Source organism: Camellia sinensis, chromosome 7 (genome assembly GCF_055761805.1).
Source record: "Camellia sinensis isolate YWXY chromosome 7, ASM5576180v1, whole genome shotgun sequence".
NCBI classification, from domain to species: Eukaryota; Viridiplantae; Streptophyta; class Magnoliopsida; order Ericales; family Theaceae; genus Camellia; species Camellia sinensis.
The window spans coordinates 184,079,126-184,095,851 of record NC_138967.1 but is presented as its reverse complement, the minus strand read 5'-3'; the positions used below and the strand labels follow the sequence as shown (position 1 = coordinate 184,095,851).

Here is a 16,726-nt window from a genome sequence, read left to right as displayed (position 1 = left end):
GTGACATCAAATAAATTTTTTACTTAAATTTTGATGAAAAAAAAGAAGTTGTTATTAGTATGAATAGTGATTTTTCCTATTAATTATCCATACAAATTTTGTACTTAAAACGATCAATACTTGTGTTTTTGTACTTTTAGCAAGGGCTCCCCTCTCGTTTTTCTGTGTGCGAAGTGAGGATTTGCTGCTAACCTGCGCATAAGGTAAGGTGGGGGTGGGAATGGCGAAGATCGCATTAGGTTGCGAGCCGGTGGTGGGGTCGCTAGCGCCGTCGAAGAAGAGGGAGTACAGGGTCACCAACAGGCTCCAAGAGGGCAAGCGCCCCCTCTATGCCGTCGTTTTCAACTTCATCGATTCTCGCTACTTCAACGTCTTCGCCACCGTCGGCGGCAATCGGGTACTCCTCTTTCTCTTCGCTCTCAGTTTCGTTTTCTCTGAAAAAAAGAAAGAGAATTTTGTTTTTCCATGTAATTGCCCTTTTCCAATTTCAAAATGCATTTTAATTCCCTTTCTTTTTGATGGGTGAGTTTGTTTATTTTGATTTTTTAAAATTGTTTTTCCTCCCACTATTGTGTGTTTAGGTTTAGGGACTAAACTGTTGTAATTAGAGATGAAATTTTATATATTCTTTCTGGGTTGGAACTTTTGATCAGGCTTGCTGAAGTGATTTTATTTTTTGGGTTGAATTTATTTAATTTGATCATATAGCCCAGATTCATGTAGCCCACTCTAATTGATTGCGACACAAGACTTGGGTTTTGCTTGTTTTTGCTTTTGTTTGTTGAACTTGTCTCCTGTTTCGTGCAGTTTATTGTAAGTTAAAAGTGAATAATTAAAAGGCAAAAGCTAAAAGCACCCCCTCTTCAAGTTCTACTAATAATTAGCTTTTTTCAGTTTATTTGAGCTATTTCTGCCTAATAATAAGCTGAAGGTGAACCAAACACTCCCTTAAGCTTGCGATGCTTGTAATTATTAGAAAGAAACTACATGTTAAAAGTATCCCTCTTCCAACTTTATATTATTGCTTATTGCTAGAGGTTGTCAAATGTTGAGGAACCACCTTTGTATTGCTTATTCTTAGAGGATGTGATTTGGAAAAGTATAGGTCAATAAAGGGTTACAGGTTTACTCTCTGCTGCACTTGAAGATATTGCCATAATGACAATGATTTCAAGATGGTGAAATTAGAATTAGCTTACTACTACCTCCTTTCCTTTCGATTTTTTATCTTTTAATTTGATTATTATTATTGGGTTGTTTAGGCTTTAGGGTTAGGGTTTATGTTCTTTTTATTTTTGTTGTGGTGTTGTCTTAAGATGCCCCTCTCTAGAAAGTGTCCTTGCAATGGATTCATCATCTCATATATATATATATATATAACACAAGCTGACAACTTTTTAAACTACTTTTTTTATGCACTATGTTTGGCAACTCCACCAATTTGTTGCTTTAGAAGTTGTTCTATTTTGAAACAAATGAGGGCACAATGCTAAGTTGTTTGCTTGTTGTCTTTTATTTGGTGAGTTTTTTTTCAGGTGACAGTATACCAATGCCTTGAAGGTGGTGTTATTGCTGTGTTGCAGTCTTACATTGACGAAGATGTAAGGACCAAGACTTCTTGTTTGATGCATGTGGAGCTTTTTATTTGTAAAACTGTGTCTTCTTAAAGAGCATTCAGGGTTTCCATGTTTTTTTCTAAATCAGAAGGATGAGTCCTTTTACACTGTGAGCTGGGCGTGCAATACTGATGGAACTCCATTATTAGTTGCTGGAGGAATCAATGGTATTATCCGTGTCATTGATGCTGGTAATGAGAAGATGCACAAGGTATCAAATACCCAAAGTTTGTGGTATTACTTTTCTTTTTAGTTTTATTAGTTTGCTTCAGTGTGCTGAAGAGAATAATTCGTTTGTAAAAGAAAATGATTAGGCAAAAGGAAGGAACAAACGAAAGACCACTTATCCATTCGTTGTATACATCCAAATGAAACTATTGCTGCATTAATTATCATTTTCCATTTGAGATTCACCCCCTTCCATCTTTATATTAATTAGTGTGCACAGAATTTTGCTGTACTCACAGATAAACTTATTGCTTTATTTGGTTTCTATTTTTCTGTAAAAGATTTTACATGTTTATCTAGAATGTGAACTTTACTGCTTAGCTGTGCACCCATTTGAAATCATACATGGTATTGGTGGCAGAGCCACAATTTTGCCTATTTGGAGGTATTAGACAAATTATTGGGTTGGTTCTGTTTGGGACAAAAGGCTTAGTTTGTTTTAGTTTGATAAAAAAATCAACTATAAATATTTGAAAATTATTCCAATATCATACATATCACTACCAAAACCATTGTAACATTGAAGTAGATCAACAAAACTCTCAAGAAATAATAATATGAAAATAAAAATAAAAATGAAAAAAATGTCAAGAAAATAGACGTAATTAAATGAAATGTTTTCTTAGATTTAATTTGTGAAGCAAATAAGGAGTCAATCTATGCTCATGTTCTAATCATTGGTGTGTCGAGTTTGTTGAAAGAAGAATGGGAAAAAATTACCTAATATTCAAATCACTACCATTGTTTAACGAAATCAAAATCTCAATAATTTTAACAACCCTGAGTCAACTGGCAACAAAGAAGTCTTATTTTATTTGAGTAGACATTAGACAAGAAATAAAAAACAAAAAAAAAAACTATTATATGTATAGGGGGAAAATTAAAAGACTTTTAAAAAGCTTAAGCTAAAATGTAATTCTTGAGATGTTGAGGGGGCACGTGCCCCTCTTGGACCTGTTGTGGCTCCGCCACTGCATGGTATAATCATGAAAATATGGTTCCTTTTTCTTTTTTTTTTCTTGTTGTGTCCCTTCACTATTTTTGCTTTGAAATGCTTGTGTATGTATCTGCAGAGTTTTGTTGGTCATGGGGACTCGATAAATGAAATTAGGACACAGGCACTGAAATCATCACTTGTGGTGTCTGCAAGCAAAGTAAGTCTTAAGGAAATTTTAATGTTAATTTAATGTTTTTGTGCTTTATAATTCATAATTATTGGTCAAGATTGGACCAGGATGAATCAGTTCGGCTGTGGAATGTACAAACTGGAATATGCATTTTGATATTTGCTGGTGCTGGGGGTCATCGCAATGAAGTCTTGAGTGTGGTAAGTGTAGATTATGAAGATTAATGTGCCCTCCCCTTCTGCTTTTCTTCCTCTTTCAAAAGAAAGGAGGGAAAGTTTTTAGTTTTTATTTTTATTATATTAACTTCTAGTGTTTTTTGTATGAGTTCAGATTTGAAATAAGGATCTTAAGCTTAATTAATTTGGGGTCTCTTGTGGCTGTTTTAGGACTTCCATCCTTCAGATATATATCGCATTGCAAGTTGTGGAATGGATAACACTGTCAAGATCTGGTCAATGAAAGGTAAAATTTGCTTTTACTATTACAAAATGGAATTATTTGATGGGATTGGAGCATTGCTCTGTCCAAGATAATGTAGAGTCCAATAGCTACTTTATTTGATGTTTTCTTTTGAATGATCAGATGATGTAAAAAAATGATATAAACCTGCAACAAAAAATTATAAGACTTCAAGAAAAAATAATATATAAGCCAATCAAAGAAAAAAGAAAAACGTGGAAAGCTAGCAGGTGATTTATTCTGCATATCCAGTTTTAAAAGATTGTAGAAATTTTAGAGCTTCTTCTTATGGATAAGGATTAGAGATGGGACTGGGTGCTGTGGGCTTTGTGTGCATGAACAGATTGTGTGACTTGGCATTGGGCTTTTATTCTTCCTGACCATTTGAACAACGTGGCTTAAAAGGTTTGTTTATCGTAAGAAAGTAAGGTAGTCAGTGGTTGTACTCTAGGTGCTATTGTGAAATGAGTTATTGGTAGCTCCGAAAAAATGGGTTTCGAAGTGGGAACTGGTAGAAGGATGAAATTTTGAAAGGATGTTTGGTTTGGAATGTAACATTGATGGATTTCCCTTATTCATCATTACATGGTATACTTGGATGATGGGCTGTGCACCATCTTTTTAGACAGTTTCCAGAGAGGAAGTTTCTAATTTGTCCAAAAAGTTGTATACCAGCCACATTATTAGAGAAAGAGGATTTGCAAAGATTTATTGAAATCCAATGTTATGGTTTTGCTAAACCCCATTACAACTTGTTTAGAGGTTTGATGGATGGTGCCTTCCTTGGAGAGCATGATGAATAGAACATTTTGACCAGCAAGGGACCATCCACCATCCCTACTCACCCGTTTACAATTGATCATCTGACTAGTAGAAAACGGGTTACTCTGGTTCATAGTTGTCAAATCATGATTCGAATTGCGAATCAAATCGAATCGTGAATCGTAAAGATGCGGTCACCTTTTTTTAATTATATAGAAAATATATCTACACACTTAGATATTAAATATATCCAGTGTTTTTAAAGGCTCAAGGTGCACTAAAGCGCTGAAGGTCTCTCGGGGCCTAGGCACAAGGCGCAAGGCGAGGCGCGGGCTTTATTGAAGTAAGGCGCACAGTCTTAGTAAAAAATAGAAAAATTAACATAGACTAATCATTCATAGTACTAAGACAATTTTTTAAAAAATAAAAAGTAATCAAGATTCAAGACAAAATATAGAATAATTCTCAAAGCCATGAAAGTGCATATTACATAACATTTCAAACATCCAAAAATATAAATATAAACACTAAACATCCGAAACATTAATATCCAACAAATACTAATATATGTCTTAACACTTAAAAATATCAACATCAAAAGAAAGGGTAGGTTAGGTCGGTCAGTCAATCATCATCCTCAACATCAATGGCAAGCAAACTATCATCTTCTTCTCCATCAGTTGATTTATATCCCTCAACATCTTCCTTCTCTGTGTCATCTGAGCCCGCTTCCTCTTCATCTATTAATTGAAGTGGAGTTAATGTTGATGATTTAGCTATCCTCGGTTGTGCCTTTGAGCGTGAACTTGTTGCTCTACTTGCATGGCTACTTTCTTCTACTCCAGAAGCTCTAGCAACAGTGGCCCACGTCAAGTCATCATCATCATCAAATACAGGCTCATTATCTTTATCTAATTCTCCATCCATCCGCCTAAGCAACCACTCATTGCTTTCATCAATATTTTGCAAAGATATGGGATCAAGAGTGTTGCGCATGTCATACCTAAAGCTCAATGTTCTATTGTATGTGACATACACTAAATCATTGAGACGTTATTGTTCCAATCTATTTCTTTTCTTGCTATGAAGCTGCAAGTATTAAAAAGATATTAAATTCCATATAATGAGAATAAAAACTATTTGAATTGAACAAAAAATTAGTTAGAATGTTAAATACTCACATGTTCGAATACACTCCAATTTCGTTCATAACCCGATAAACTGCATGTTAGGCTAAGGACTTTTATGGCAAAAGTTTGCAAGTTTGGAGTATAAGAACCATATGATGCCCACCAATCAGCTGCAATAATCCACTAGTTAGAAATAACTGTTACCAAGTATTGAGTTTTACTAAAAGTATTATTAAAAATAAACTCTGAGTCTATAATATATTACCTGGTGCTCTTGTATTTCTTTGCCTAATCGCAACAGACTTGCCAAAAAGACTCTCAGCCTTCATATAAATACTCATCTCATTAGTGATCAAATCTTGAACATTGACTTTCGGGACCAACCTTTGCATGCATTCATAAAACCCATTCATCACTTCATGATCTCTTTGAACCTCTAATGCTTTTGGGTAAAAGAATTTTGGGTTAAGAAAATGCGCAGCTGCATGTAAAGGCCGATGCAATTGGACATCCCATCTTTTATCGATGATTTCGAAGATTTCATTATACTTCTCTTCTTTATGATCAAATGAACTTGCAATGCATTCTTTTGCCCTATCCATTGCCTCATAAATGTATCCCATGGGAGGTTTCTTCTCGATATCAACCAATCTAAGCACTTTGACAAGAGGACCCGAGACCTTAAGGGCAAACACAACAGTATTCCAAAATGAAGGCATCAACAAAGTTTGTGCCATTCTTTTACCTTGTGACTCCTTTGCCCATTTGCTTGAGGTCCAGTCTTCGGAGGTCACCATCTTTCTCAAATTGTTTTTTTGTTGATGCATTCTGGACAAAGTCAAAAAGGCGGTTACAAATCTAGTTTTTGCAGGCTTGATCAAGTTCTTCAAATTTGTATAGCGCCTTATCATGTTTAGCAACGTAGGCCGATTGTAAATGTAGCCATGTACTGCAATACCCCTTTCAAATGTCTTTTTCAGTCTAGGTATCTTGAAAATGTCTTCTAACATCAAGTCCAAACAATGAGCAGCACATGGTGTCCAATACAAGTATTCATACTTAGCTTCCAAAAACCTCCCTATAATGTAACAATAACGAAGAATTATTATTTTCAAGTTTTTAAATTTTAAATACAAAACAAACTATGAGTAAACAATTTTGATGTAAGGAATGAAGAAATATTCTTACCCGCCAACACATTATCTGCAGCACTATCAGTGATAACTTGCACCACATTTTCTTTTCTAACTTTCTCCACAAACTTGTCTAGTAATTCAAATAGCTTTTGCCCATCCTTTGAATAGCTAGAAGCATCAACCGACTCAACAAACATGGTTCCTCTTGGACAATTAACTAAAAAGTTAATCGATGTCCTTCCTCTCTTATCAGTCCAACCATCAGCCATTATGGAACACCCGTATTTTGCACAATCCTCCTTATGATACTTCATCAAATCTTCAGTATGTTTCACTTCTTTTTTGAGTTGGGCAACCCGCACTTCATGGTAAGTCGGTGGCTTCATACCAGGACCATATTGGCCAATGGCTTCAATCATTGGTCCAAAACTCTCATAATTTACTGCATTAAAAGGGATACCAGCATCATACATCCACCTTGCAAATCTTTGTAGTGCCCGAGCTCTCATTTCTTTTTTGTAATGGTCATTTGCATCAATTTTGATTTTTTCCCTTTTGCTTGGTCTCTTTGATTTTTCACCACTGATTCAGGATTGGGTGTGAAGTAAACATCCATAGACCCTTTTCTCTTTGGCATTTTTGATTTTGATTTGGATTTGGATTTGGATGAATCTTGGCTACTATTTGTCAACTTGCGGTGTTGATTGACATTGATCTCAACGACTTCATCATCTTCATCTTCATCTTCATCTTCCATGTCCATGTCATCAAAATCAGGCAACATGTTCATTTCTTCTTTTTGTGTCTTTTTTTTTGACATGAACTCTTTAATCTCTTCTCTTACATGAGAAGGACACTTCGGGCAAGCAGTGACATTCCTATAACCTCCCGCAAGGTGTTGTTTCACCCGATAAATACCTCCATTTGATACTTTACCACAAAAATTACACTCGAACTTGTTTAAATTATTCTCCTCTACCAAATGGGCATATTGCCACGTCGGATCTTTTCTATTACTTTTCGATGATGTCATTTTCTACACAACAAATTTAATAAATGAAAAATAATTTCAGTGTAATGTAAGTGTGATTAATTGTGTAATGTAATGGAAAATTACACATTAGCACACAGACAATGTATTAATTAATGGAAAATTAATTAATAAAATGTAATGGAAAATAATGTAATGGAAAATTACACTCAGTGAGTGTAATGTAATGTAATTTAAAATAATGTAATGTAATGTGTGAATTTAAAAAATAATTAATGTAATGTGTCAATTAAATTTAGAAAATAATGTAATGTAAACAGAGACCAAAGGCATAATGTAATGTGTAATGTGTTTATTTATTTTTTAGAATGTAATGTGTTTAATTAATGAAAAATTATTTTTTTAATGTAATGTAATGTGTTTATTAAATTTAGAAAATAATGTAATCTGTTTTTTTTTTTTTTTTTATAAATTATTCTATTTAAACAAATTATTTTCTTTCTGTTTTTAAAAAAAATTATTCTAATTAATGTAATATGTTTTTTTTTTTGTTTAAATTATTCTATTTAAACAAATTATTTTTTTAAAAAATTATTCTAATTAATGTAATATGTTTTTTTTTTTGTTTAAATTATTCTATTTAAACAAATTATTTTCTTTCTGTTTTTTAAAAAAATTATTGTAATTAATGTAATCTGTTTTTTTTTTGTTTAAATTATTCTATTTAAACAAATTATTTTTAAAAAAATTATTCTAATTAATGTAATCTGTTTTTTTTTTTGTTTAAATTATTCTATTTCAACAAATTATTTTCTTTTTGTTTTTAAAAAAAATTATTCTAATTAGTGTAATCTGTTTTTTTTTTTTGTTTAAATTATTCTATTTATTTGTTTATTATTTTTTCTTTAACAGAGAGCATAATAAATAAATTAAAAAAAAAAAAAAACAAAACACAATAGAGCAGAGCAGAATCAAAGAAAGAGAGAGACGACCGAAGTCGAAGGAGCCGAAAGAGAAGAAAAAAAAAAAAAAAAAAAACGACACAGACCTGGAAGTCGAGAGAGGAAGAAGACAGACACACACCTGGAAGTCGAGAGAGGAAGACGAAGTCGAAGCCCAGCCAGTCCAAGTCGAAGTCGTAGCCTAGCCAGTCCGAATCGAAGTCGAGAGAGGAAGTCGAAGTCGAATCGAAGTCGACACAGATTAGGTTAGGGATTTCGTTTCAGTCTTATTTCATTTCAGTCGAAGTCGTATTGTATGTAAGTTGTAATCCTCTGTGTTAGAGCCATTCGAACACACACCACTACAGCCGTTAGATCAAAATTAGGGGATAAATCATCAATCGCGCCTAGGCGCGAGCCTTGCGCTTCTCGCGCCTGCTTCCAGTCGCACCTAAGGCGCGCGACTTCTTCAATGCGCCTCGCCTGGTACCAGCTCAGGCGCACATGCTGAGACTTGATGCGCCTTGCGCCTAGGCGCGCCTTTCACAACACTGAATATATCTAATAAATATGAAATATTTAGACATAAATCACTAAAAATATTGTTTTAAATGATGATCATGTGGTCTAAGTAAGAAGTTAACATTGATTCCAATGTTTACCACTTCACCTTTTTCCCTTTTAGATACTATTTATTATCAACTATTCTTAATGAAGAAAGCAAACGAAGACAAACTTTCAATTTCCAAGTAACAATAACTCAAAAACAATGTTTTTTACTTTTTAGAAGGTTAAAAAATCAAAATCTTCAAACTTTTTCAAAAATCTCACTTGATGCCTTCAAAAAATTCATTTTGTAAATGCAAGGATTTAGATAAAATTGAATATGTAAGCCTAGAATATTGTAGAGAGAGAGTTCTTTTTTTTTTCCCCCCCCGCTAAAGTTTGTGTATTTGAGAGTAAATAGGGAGGAAGAGAAGGTCAAAAGATGACATATAGTAATCTTAGAGATCTTAAAAAGGTTGTATGAACCCTTTTCCAACAATAAAAACTCAAAAAAGAAAGTCAAATATCGATTTTAGCGAATTGAATTGATTCACGATTCACCGATTCGATTCACCGATTCACCTACGATTCATGGCTATTTGCGATTCCCACAACCTGTTCGAATCGATTACCTACTGAATCGAATCGAATTGTACGATTCGAATTGCGAATCGTACGATTCTAATAACAGAGCTCTGGTTGCCCGTTCAAATAAAAAACGAGACTTTAGTAGGGGTCCCCAACTTCCAGACTTTAGTGGGGACTTGCCACGGAGAGCAAGAAGTAAACATCACCCTGCACTTTCTAATCCTTCTGCCAATTTTTGAACTTGCTGCAGAGTTCTGGACATATGTGGAGAAATCATTCACATGGACAGATCTTCCTTCAAAATTTCCCACAAAATATGTACAATTCCCTGTGAGTAGCATTCTTTTTTTTATGTTACATATGAGTATTTGTTGAAGTTGTATCTAATATTTTTCTGTCATTTCAGGTATTTATAGCTTCAGTTCATTCAAATTATGTTGACTGTAATAGGTGGCTTGGTGATTTTATCTTGTCTAAGGTGAGTGGGTTTATTATCGTGTATTTCCTACTTAGAATTTAAATGTTAGTTGCCTTACAGAAGATAATGTGTTACATGTGAGAAAGCATTGAGGAATCAACCAAACCAAACTTGGTCTTGTGTCCCAATCAAGTGGGGTCAGCTACATGATCTTTTTTCGCCATTCTGCTCTGTCAAAGGCTATATGCTTAGTTAAAAAGCATTAAGGAATCTGTTAATAATGGACAACTGTGTTTATTTTCTTTCCTTTTTTATTTTATTGAGGAAGTCAGTATGTGACAATCTAGTCCAAATCCAAACACTTCGAGGATCTCACTTACAAAAGCTGTATAGGTTTTGTCTGTGATGAACTCAACTGCTGGGCTAATGTTGGGCTTGGATATTTCATCGAAAAAGTAACTTCTTTTGGCTTCTAGAATGATTTTACCATGGCGTAGCTAATTTTTGTTTGGAGAATGTGAATTTAAGGCAAAATTATTTCTTTTGGGCATATCATTTCAACTGAGTCATTCTCTTTAGACATCCATAATGACAATTGCTAACTTGTATAGAGTAGTTGAAGGCATCATATATGCTTATATAGTTGAGATTGTGTCGCACATTTGCAGAGTGTTGACAATGAAATTGTATTGTGGGAGCCAAAAATGAAGGAACAATCTCCCGGAGAGGTTAGAATATTCTCAAGTCACTGTCCTTTTGAAACTTCAACTTCTGTATATCTGTTTCCTATTGCTGATTTTTTCTGGCACTTAAACATCCAGTCATGCTCCTTAAAAAAAGCTTCCTTGTGATATCTGTGTAGGGTTCGGTTGACATCCTTCAAAAATACCCAGTTCCAGAGTGTGATATTTGGTTCATCAAGTTCTCATGTGATTTTCATTACAATGCAGCAGCTATAGGTAATTGAAGGTGTTGTGTAACGGAATGTTATGTTCCTGGCTCTTCTATTTATTTATTTATTTCTCAATTTACCCATATTGAGTTATGTTTATTATTCAGCATTGTATGGCTAATATACCATAGTATAGTTACCAATCCATGCACTACATGTGTAACATTAATAAGATTCTGCAAAACTTTTCCTGGGGATCATAGCTTTTTGGGTCTTCTTTTTACCAGGGAATAGGGAAGGGAAAATTTTTGTTTGGGAACTCCAATCAAGTCCCCCTGTTCTCATTGCTAGGTTTGTTTTCTTTGCTTTTCTTCATCAAATTTCTTTGCTAGAAACCAAGCATTTCTTTACCCAAATTGGTGTTGAGGCTCTTAAGAATTTCATGCTCGAATTTTTTTCCATTTTCAGGTTGTCTCATATTCAATCAAAATCTCCAATCAGACAGACTGCCATGTCCTTTGATGGAAGGTAAATTCTCAATAAATCTGCTGGCTGGGAGTATAGTATATTTAGAATATCGTACAAGGGTGTGATCAAATCTCATCATATCTATATGTTGCAGCACCATTCTCAGCTGCTGTGAGGATGGAACGATCTGGCGCTGGGACACAGTAGCAACTTCCTGAGCCTCATTATTTAGGTCCGTACGTGGGATTATATGCAGTATTACCATTTTTGCTGACATTGATTGTTAAAACATAGTAAAAAAATGTAATGAAATCCTTGTCTTTTGCTGAAGCAGTGAAGCCTGATTGTTAAATGTTATGGATCATTATGAGATTGGGATGGCAAGGTTTAATTGAAATGTTGTATTTATGGAGAAATGAAATCCATTCGTTTGCTAGGGAAAATTGTTTGACGATATTACTAGAGACGGTTTTTACTAGACCCAACCAAGAGTCCATAACATGAGAACAATTTTACTTGCATCTTTACATAGTTGTAATTTTTTTTCTTACTTCCACTGATTTGTATTTATTTCTCCCAAAATTTTTTAGGGTAGGCAAGAAATTAACTTTTAAGAAAGCTCTAGTTGTGGGGTTTTTACACTTTTTCTACACTCAAAACAGGTGTGTGCAATATGCACCTGTTACCTAATTTAGGATGGTGGCGGAGTACGAAGGTGAGATAGATGAGAGAGAACCCACCAAGGAGTAACCATGAGAATGAAAGAGAGAAAAGAGGTATTGGGTCTTGTAGGAGTGAAAATCATAAGGGTGAGAAGTTAATTGGTTGAGCCGTGCAAAAATCTTAAAAGATGTGCAGTACCATATGCACCTAACTCTATAATTATGGGCGGTGGTGGAATACGAAGTTGAGTATGTAAACCTATTTTTCACCTATTAAATAAATTGTCCGTAAAGATTAAATGTTGGGAGAGAACTATTATACACCTCTTGAAAAGGTGCATACTATATGGATCATCACTTTTAGCTGTTAGATTTTAAAAAAATGAATTTAAATCATTAATTTGATTCATAACCGTTGCCGTTGTGGGTTGCAATCAAACACTACTTAGTTTAAAACAAAGAACCACCACTATGAATCATAACAAAAGACCACTATGGGTCATAATAAAATATCACTAAATTTATAATCTATTTTAATTTGACACAAATGGTTTCACAAGTCAAAATTTCAAATCACGATGTGGCATAACAAAATACCACTAAAGTCCTAATGAACAGCCACTAGAGATATAACCGGGTGTAAATAAAGTTCTTCTCAATTTGCACCCTTAGGTTGTATTTGGTTAGATGATTTGATGAGAGAAATGAAAAGGAAAAAGGAAATGCAATTTCACTTTTTGTTTGGTTATAATGAAAAATCCAGGGAAAAAGAAAGTGAGAGGGAAATGTAATCCCACTTGTTGTCTTTTGGTTCACTTATGTTCTTTTGTTTCTTCATTTTCCAAATCAACTAAACATAACTTCGAATTCAAATCTTATCAATTGTTTCTCCATTTCTTTCTATTTTCTTTTCCCTTATCAAATCTTCTAACCAAACACAATCTGGTATGTACCAAAACATGATACATAACAAATTTTGCTTTTTAATTAATTTAGTTAAAATTGTATATATCTAGCCAGGATTGAAAACTAAAGCACAATACTTTGACTTAATAAAGGAACGCAAGTACATTAATAAATAGCTTGGTTAGTATCTACACAACTCAAACATTTCTTTATCTATCTTATTATTATTATTAATTGTTTGTTTAACTCAATAGATAGTGTTGCGTAAACGTAGTGAAGGAAGATGTATAATAAAAGAATATGCAGCAGCAGTGGTATTCTTGACAAACAAAAAATATTTATAGAAAGATGAGGCAGGCAAGAAGCAAGAGCTGCGCAACCATTTCATCAAGAAAAATGGTGAAAATTCAGCCAAACAAGAAACTATTATTTATTGATTACAACAACATTGAAATTATTATTATGTTTAAACTCATACAACGGCAAACTATTTGCACATTTGCATTAAGAGGAAATTATTAAAATTACACAACTTCATTAATAGATTATATATATATATGCATGTATAAGCAACAATTATATACTAAGATATCCTTCAAATAAATATTATTGCAGTCACATGGTCTATTCATTAGAATTGCTAATCCCTGATCTCCAACAGAGGATGATGCTGGTACATAATGAACTTCTATAGATGGCATCCATTAATACGTAGTTGGACATGGAGGGATTGATATATCAGTAATGCCTTCAAGCATCAAAACGACACTTTTCATGGAAGGACGAAGAGCTGGTTCATCTTGAATGCACCAAAGTCCCACTTTAACCATGTTCTCCAGTGTCTTCAAGTCAACTTCTTCATCACCCACAACATGAAGTTTGTTCAACTCCTTCCCAGCAAAGCACCTATAGACCCAACCCGAGAGAACCACCTCTTCTGGTGTTGATACATTAACTTCCAAGTTTTTTCTGCAACAAACAATTTCCAACAGCACTATCCCATAACTGTAAACATCAACCTTGACGGATATGGGGTTGTTTCTCTGCCATTCTGGAGCCACGTATCCTCTAGTCCCTCTAACCCCTGTAAAGGTTCTTGTTTGATCAGGCATCAACAACTTGGCCAACCCGAAGTCAGAGATTTTAGCAGTCCAAAACTCATCCATCAATATGTTTTGAGGCTTTATATCACAATGAATTATAGGAGTCTCACACTCTTCATGTAGATAGAGGATCCCTCTCGCGACATTTAGGGCAATTTTAATTCTCTCATTCCAATCCGGGCGCCTAGTAGATTTGAAAAGAAGATCTGCAAGGGAGCCATTTCTCATGTATTCATAAACCAAAAGCCTCTTAGAACCCTCAATACAGTATCCAAGCAACCGGACTAAGTTTCTGTGGTGCCTTTTACCGATTGCTCGCATCTCTGCCTGAAATTCTCTTTCACCTTCTTCCACAACCTTCTCAAGTCTCTTCACCGCAATCAACTTCTTTTCTTTGTACAAAGTACCTTTGTAAACTGCTCCAAAGGAGCCCTTTCCCAACTCTTCTTTGAACCCGTTGGTTGCTCTTCTGAGCTCACCGTATGAAAACTGCAAGGTCAGCTCCTTAGTAATGCCTGAGTTTCCATATTGTAGCAGCCTTTTGTACTTCAAAACTCTAAATTTGTAGACATATATGCCAGAGATGGCAAGAGCAGCACATGAACTTGTAAGTAAACCAATAGTTACAAGAAGTATTAGCATTACTGCTTCTTTGCTCTTGACCAAAACTCCTGGGGGTGGTGTCACTGGCTTCATGAACGGAGGAGCTGTCCCATTCTTGCTTTCGATGATGTTTCTCGTCATGGCCACCTTTAAGAAAATCGTGGTTGTGGATCCCGATATATCTCTTCTGATATATTCAAGGGGAAGACCTTGTTTCTTGCAAGATCCGCCCACGTACATAGCTGCATCGCAATTGCAGTCTTCCAAACAAGATTTCTTGCAATCTTCTATTGACATTGCTTCATCAGCATACGGAAGTTCTCCCCATGACATTTGCTCCATGGTAGTAATGTTAAATGAGGCTGTGTTTTCTATCCCACCCCTACACCCTTCTTTCGAGACGTTTCTGCCGCACCCCATAGACCACTTATTGGGATCAATGAAATTGGTACCGGAAAGACAAACGCAATATGGTCGGTAGTCATCTAATGTGCAGAAACTGTTTAAGCCACAAAAACCTCTCACTTCACATGGATTTTCCAGTGCTTTCCACTCAACTGAAATCTGGGATTCATTAGCACTCTGATCGAATTTATGAGAATACAATCTGAAAACTCCATCGAAATCAAGTGTTGCACGATAAATGATTGTTTTGTTGTTGTTGTTGCTGTTGTTGTTGTTGTTATTGTAACCTTCATAAGCCAAGTCTTTGATCGTATCCAAACTAATGCTGTTTATGATAGCCAAAGTGCCTGAAGAATGATTGAGGTAAAGGGAATTGGGGAGTTCATGCCAAGTACCCGATGCCCAATAAGCATCTATGGAGGTTGCTTCAGTGTTCAGTGGGTACAAAACAAGGTTCCCATCACCCTGCAGCCAGAGTTGATATCGTCCGGTTGAGTGGTCAGTGTCTGATAAACTAGAGACCAGTTTACCCTCAGTTAACAGGCTCTGTCCTCCTAGAATGGTGTCGGTGGGAGAATCGAAAGTCTGCCAAATGCCTTTGGAGTTGTTGTTGTATAGAACAAAATTTCCAGAATCGAGCATGGAGGCATAGGCAGCAGAGCCCGTAGTGTTTGCTAGGAGCTTCTCTCCTCCGTGCTGTTCTGTTCTTAGAACAAGTTGTCCATTTGTGGTCAGCTTGATCTTCGAGTTGGAGGTGATTGGCGGATCATCTCGATTTGCGGTCCATACAACTGTTTTGGCGTGATTGTTGTTGACCAACCAAATTCCGACCTTAAAGCCCGTATCTTGTGTGTAGAAACCAAATGCAAATAGGCCAGAGGGAGAGGACCATGATGTGGAAGGAGTACCTGTGGGAGAAAGTGAAGAGCCTAAAATTACCTTCTTGATAGAATGATTTTGCTGGGATTCACTAGTTACACACACTAGGAAAATGAACAGTGAGGATATAGCACATCTAAAGAAACCCATGAGAGGAGAGGAGAAACTGCTAGTATTATCTAACTTCTCATACTTAAATAGCAAACTTTTCCAATCAACCTTGAAATTGTCAGTCCTGTCCATTTCTCAACTTTGCTCTGAAGCAAAGATTGACATATAGGGTGACAAGCAGGTTCGATCGCTACCTCTACAATTTCAAAAATCTTACTACATATTTTTTTCTTTTTGGGTCTGCCCCATCTAGATTAACAATTAGACGCAGATGTCATTAGTATAAGAAAATATATATTTGTAACTCAACATGGATATAAAGCATAGAGGGACTTACATGTAAATCTTAATAAGTAGGCTTATTGTCTAATAGGTCTTATGATAATTAATAATACTTTTCATCAAACAATATAAAAAAAAGTCACTAATTGTTAATTTTCAAAGACAATTTGTAAATTTTGTCACAAAAAATGTAACTAATTATAAATTTTAGTGACAGTTTAAAAAAATTGTCACAAAAAGTCATCAATTTTTAACTTTTAACGATAGTTTCAAAAATTTGTCATAGAAAAATTTCACGAAGTATAAGTTTTAGCGATAATTTATAAAAATTATAATAAAAAAAGTTATTAATTATTAATTTTTAGCAATATATGTAAAAAATTATCACAAATTTTTTTAGTGACGATTTTATTAAAATTTATTTTTAATAAAATTTGATAAAAACTAAATCTAATTATTAAAACTGTAAAGCG

General features: G+C 34.8%; 3 protein-coding genes across 3 annotated transcripts; 1 reads left to right on the top strand and 2 right to left on the bottom strand.

Moving 5' to 3' along the window:
• FIE (Transducin/WD40 repeat-like superfamily protein) lies at positions 1–11,718 on the top strand. Its single transcript, XM_082880093.1, has 13 exons — positions 1–397; positions 1,536–1,601; positions 1,705–1,827; positions 2,918–2,998; positions 3,079–3,171; positions 3,358–3,433; positions 9,775–9,854; positions 9,931–10,002; positions 10,611–10,670; positions 10,805–10,901; positions 11,122–11,185; positions 11,303–11,362; positions 11,457–11,718. The coding sequence occupies exons 1-13, from the start codon at positions 221–223 to the stop codon at positions 11,518–11,520; spliced, it is 1,113 nt and encodes a 370-aa protein (XP_082736219.1). The 5' UTR covers positions 1–220; the 3' UTR covers positions 11,521–11,718.
• LOC114284717 (uncharacterized) lies at positions 5,253–6,910 on the bottom strand. Its single transcript, XM_082880092.1, has 3 exons — positions 6,511–6,910; positions 5,588–6,400; positions 5,253–5,492 (listed from the first exon to the last, which is right to left on the bottom strand). The coding sequence occupies exons 1-3, from the start codon at positions 6,875–6,877 to the stop codon at positions 5,362–5,364; spliced, it is 1,311 nt and encodes a 436-aa protein (XP_082736218.1). The 5' UTR covers positions 6,878–6,910; the 3' UTR covers positions 5,253–5,361.
• Positions 11,719–13,276: 1,558 nt separating the features above from the next.
• Positions 13,277–16,242, bottom strand: LOC114284716 (G-type lectin S-receptor-like serine/threonine-protein kinase LECRK3). Its single transcript, XM_028227664.2, has one exon. It carries the CDS (start codon positions 16,101–16,103, stop codon positions 13,575–13,577), a length of 2,529 nt encoding a protein of 842 aa, XP_028083465.1. The 5' UTR covers positions 16,104–16,242; the 3' UTR covers positions 13,277–13,574.
• Between the last annotated feature and the right edge of the window lie 484 nt (positions 16,243–16,726).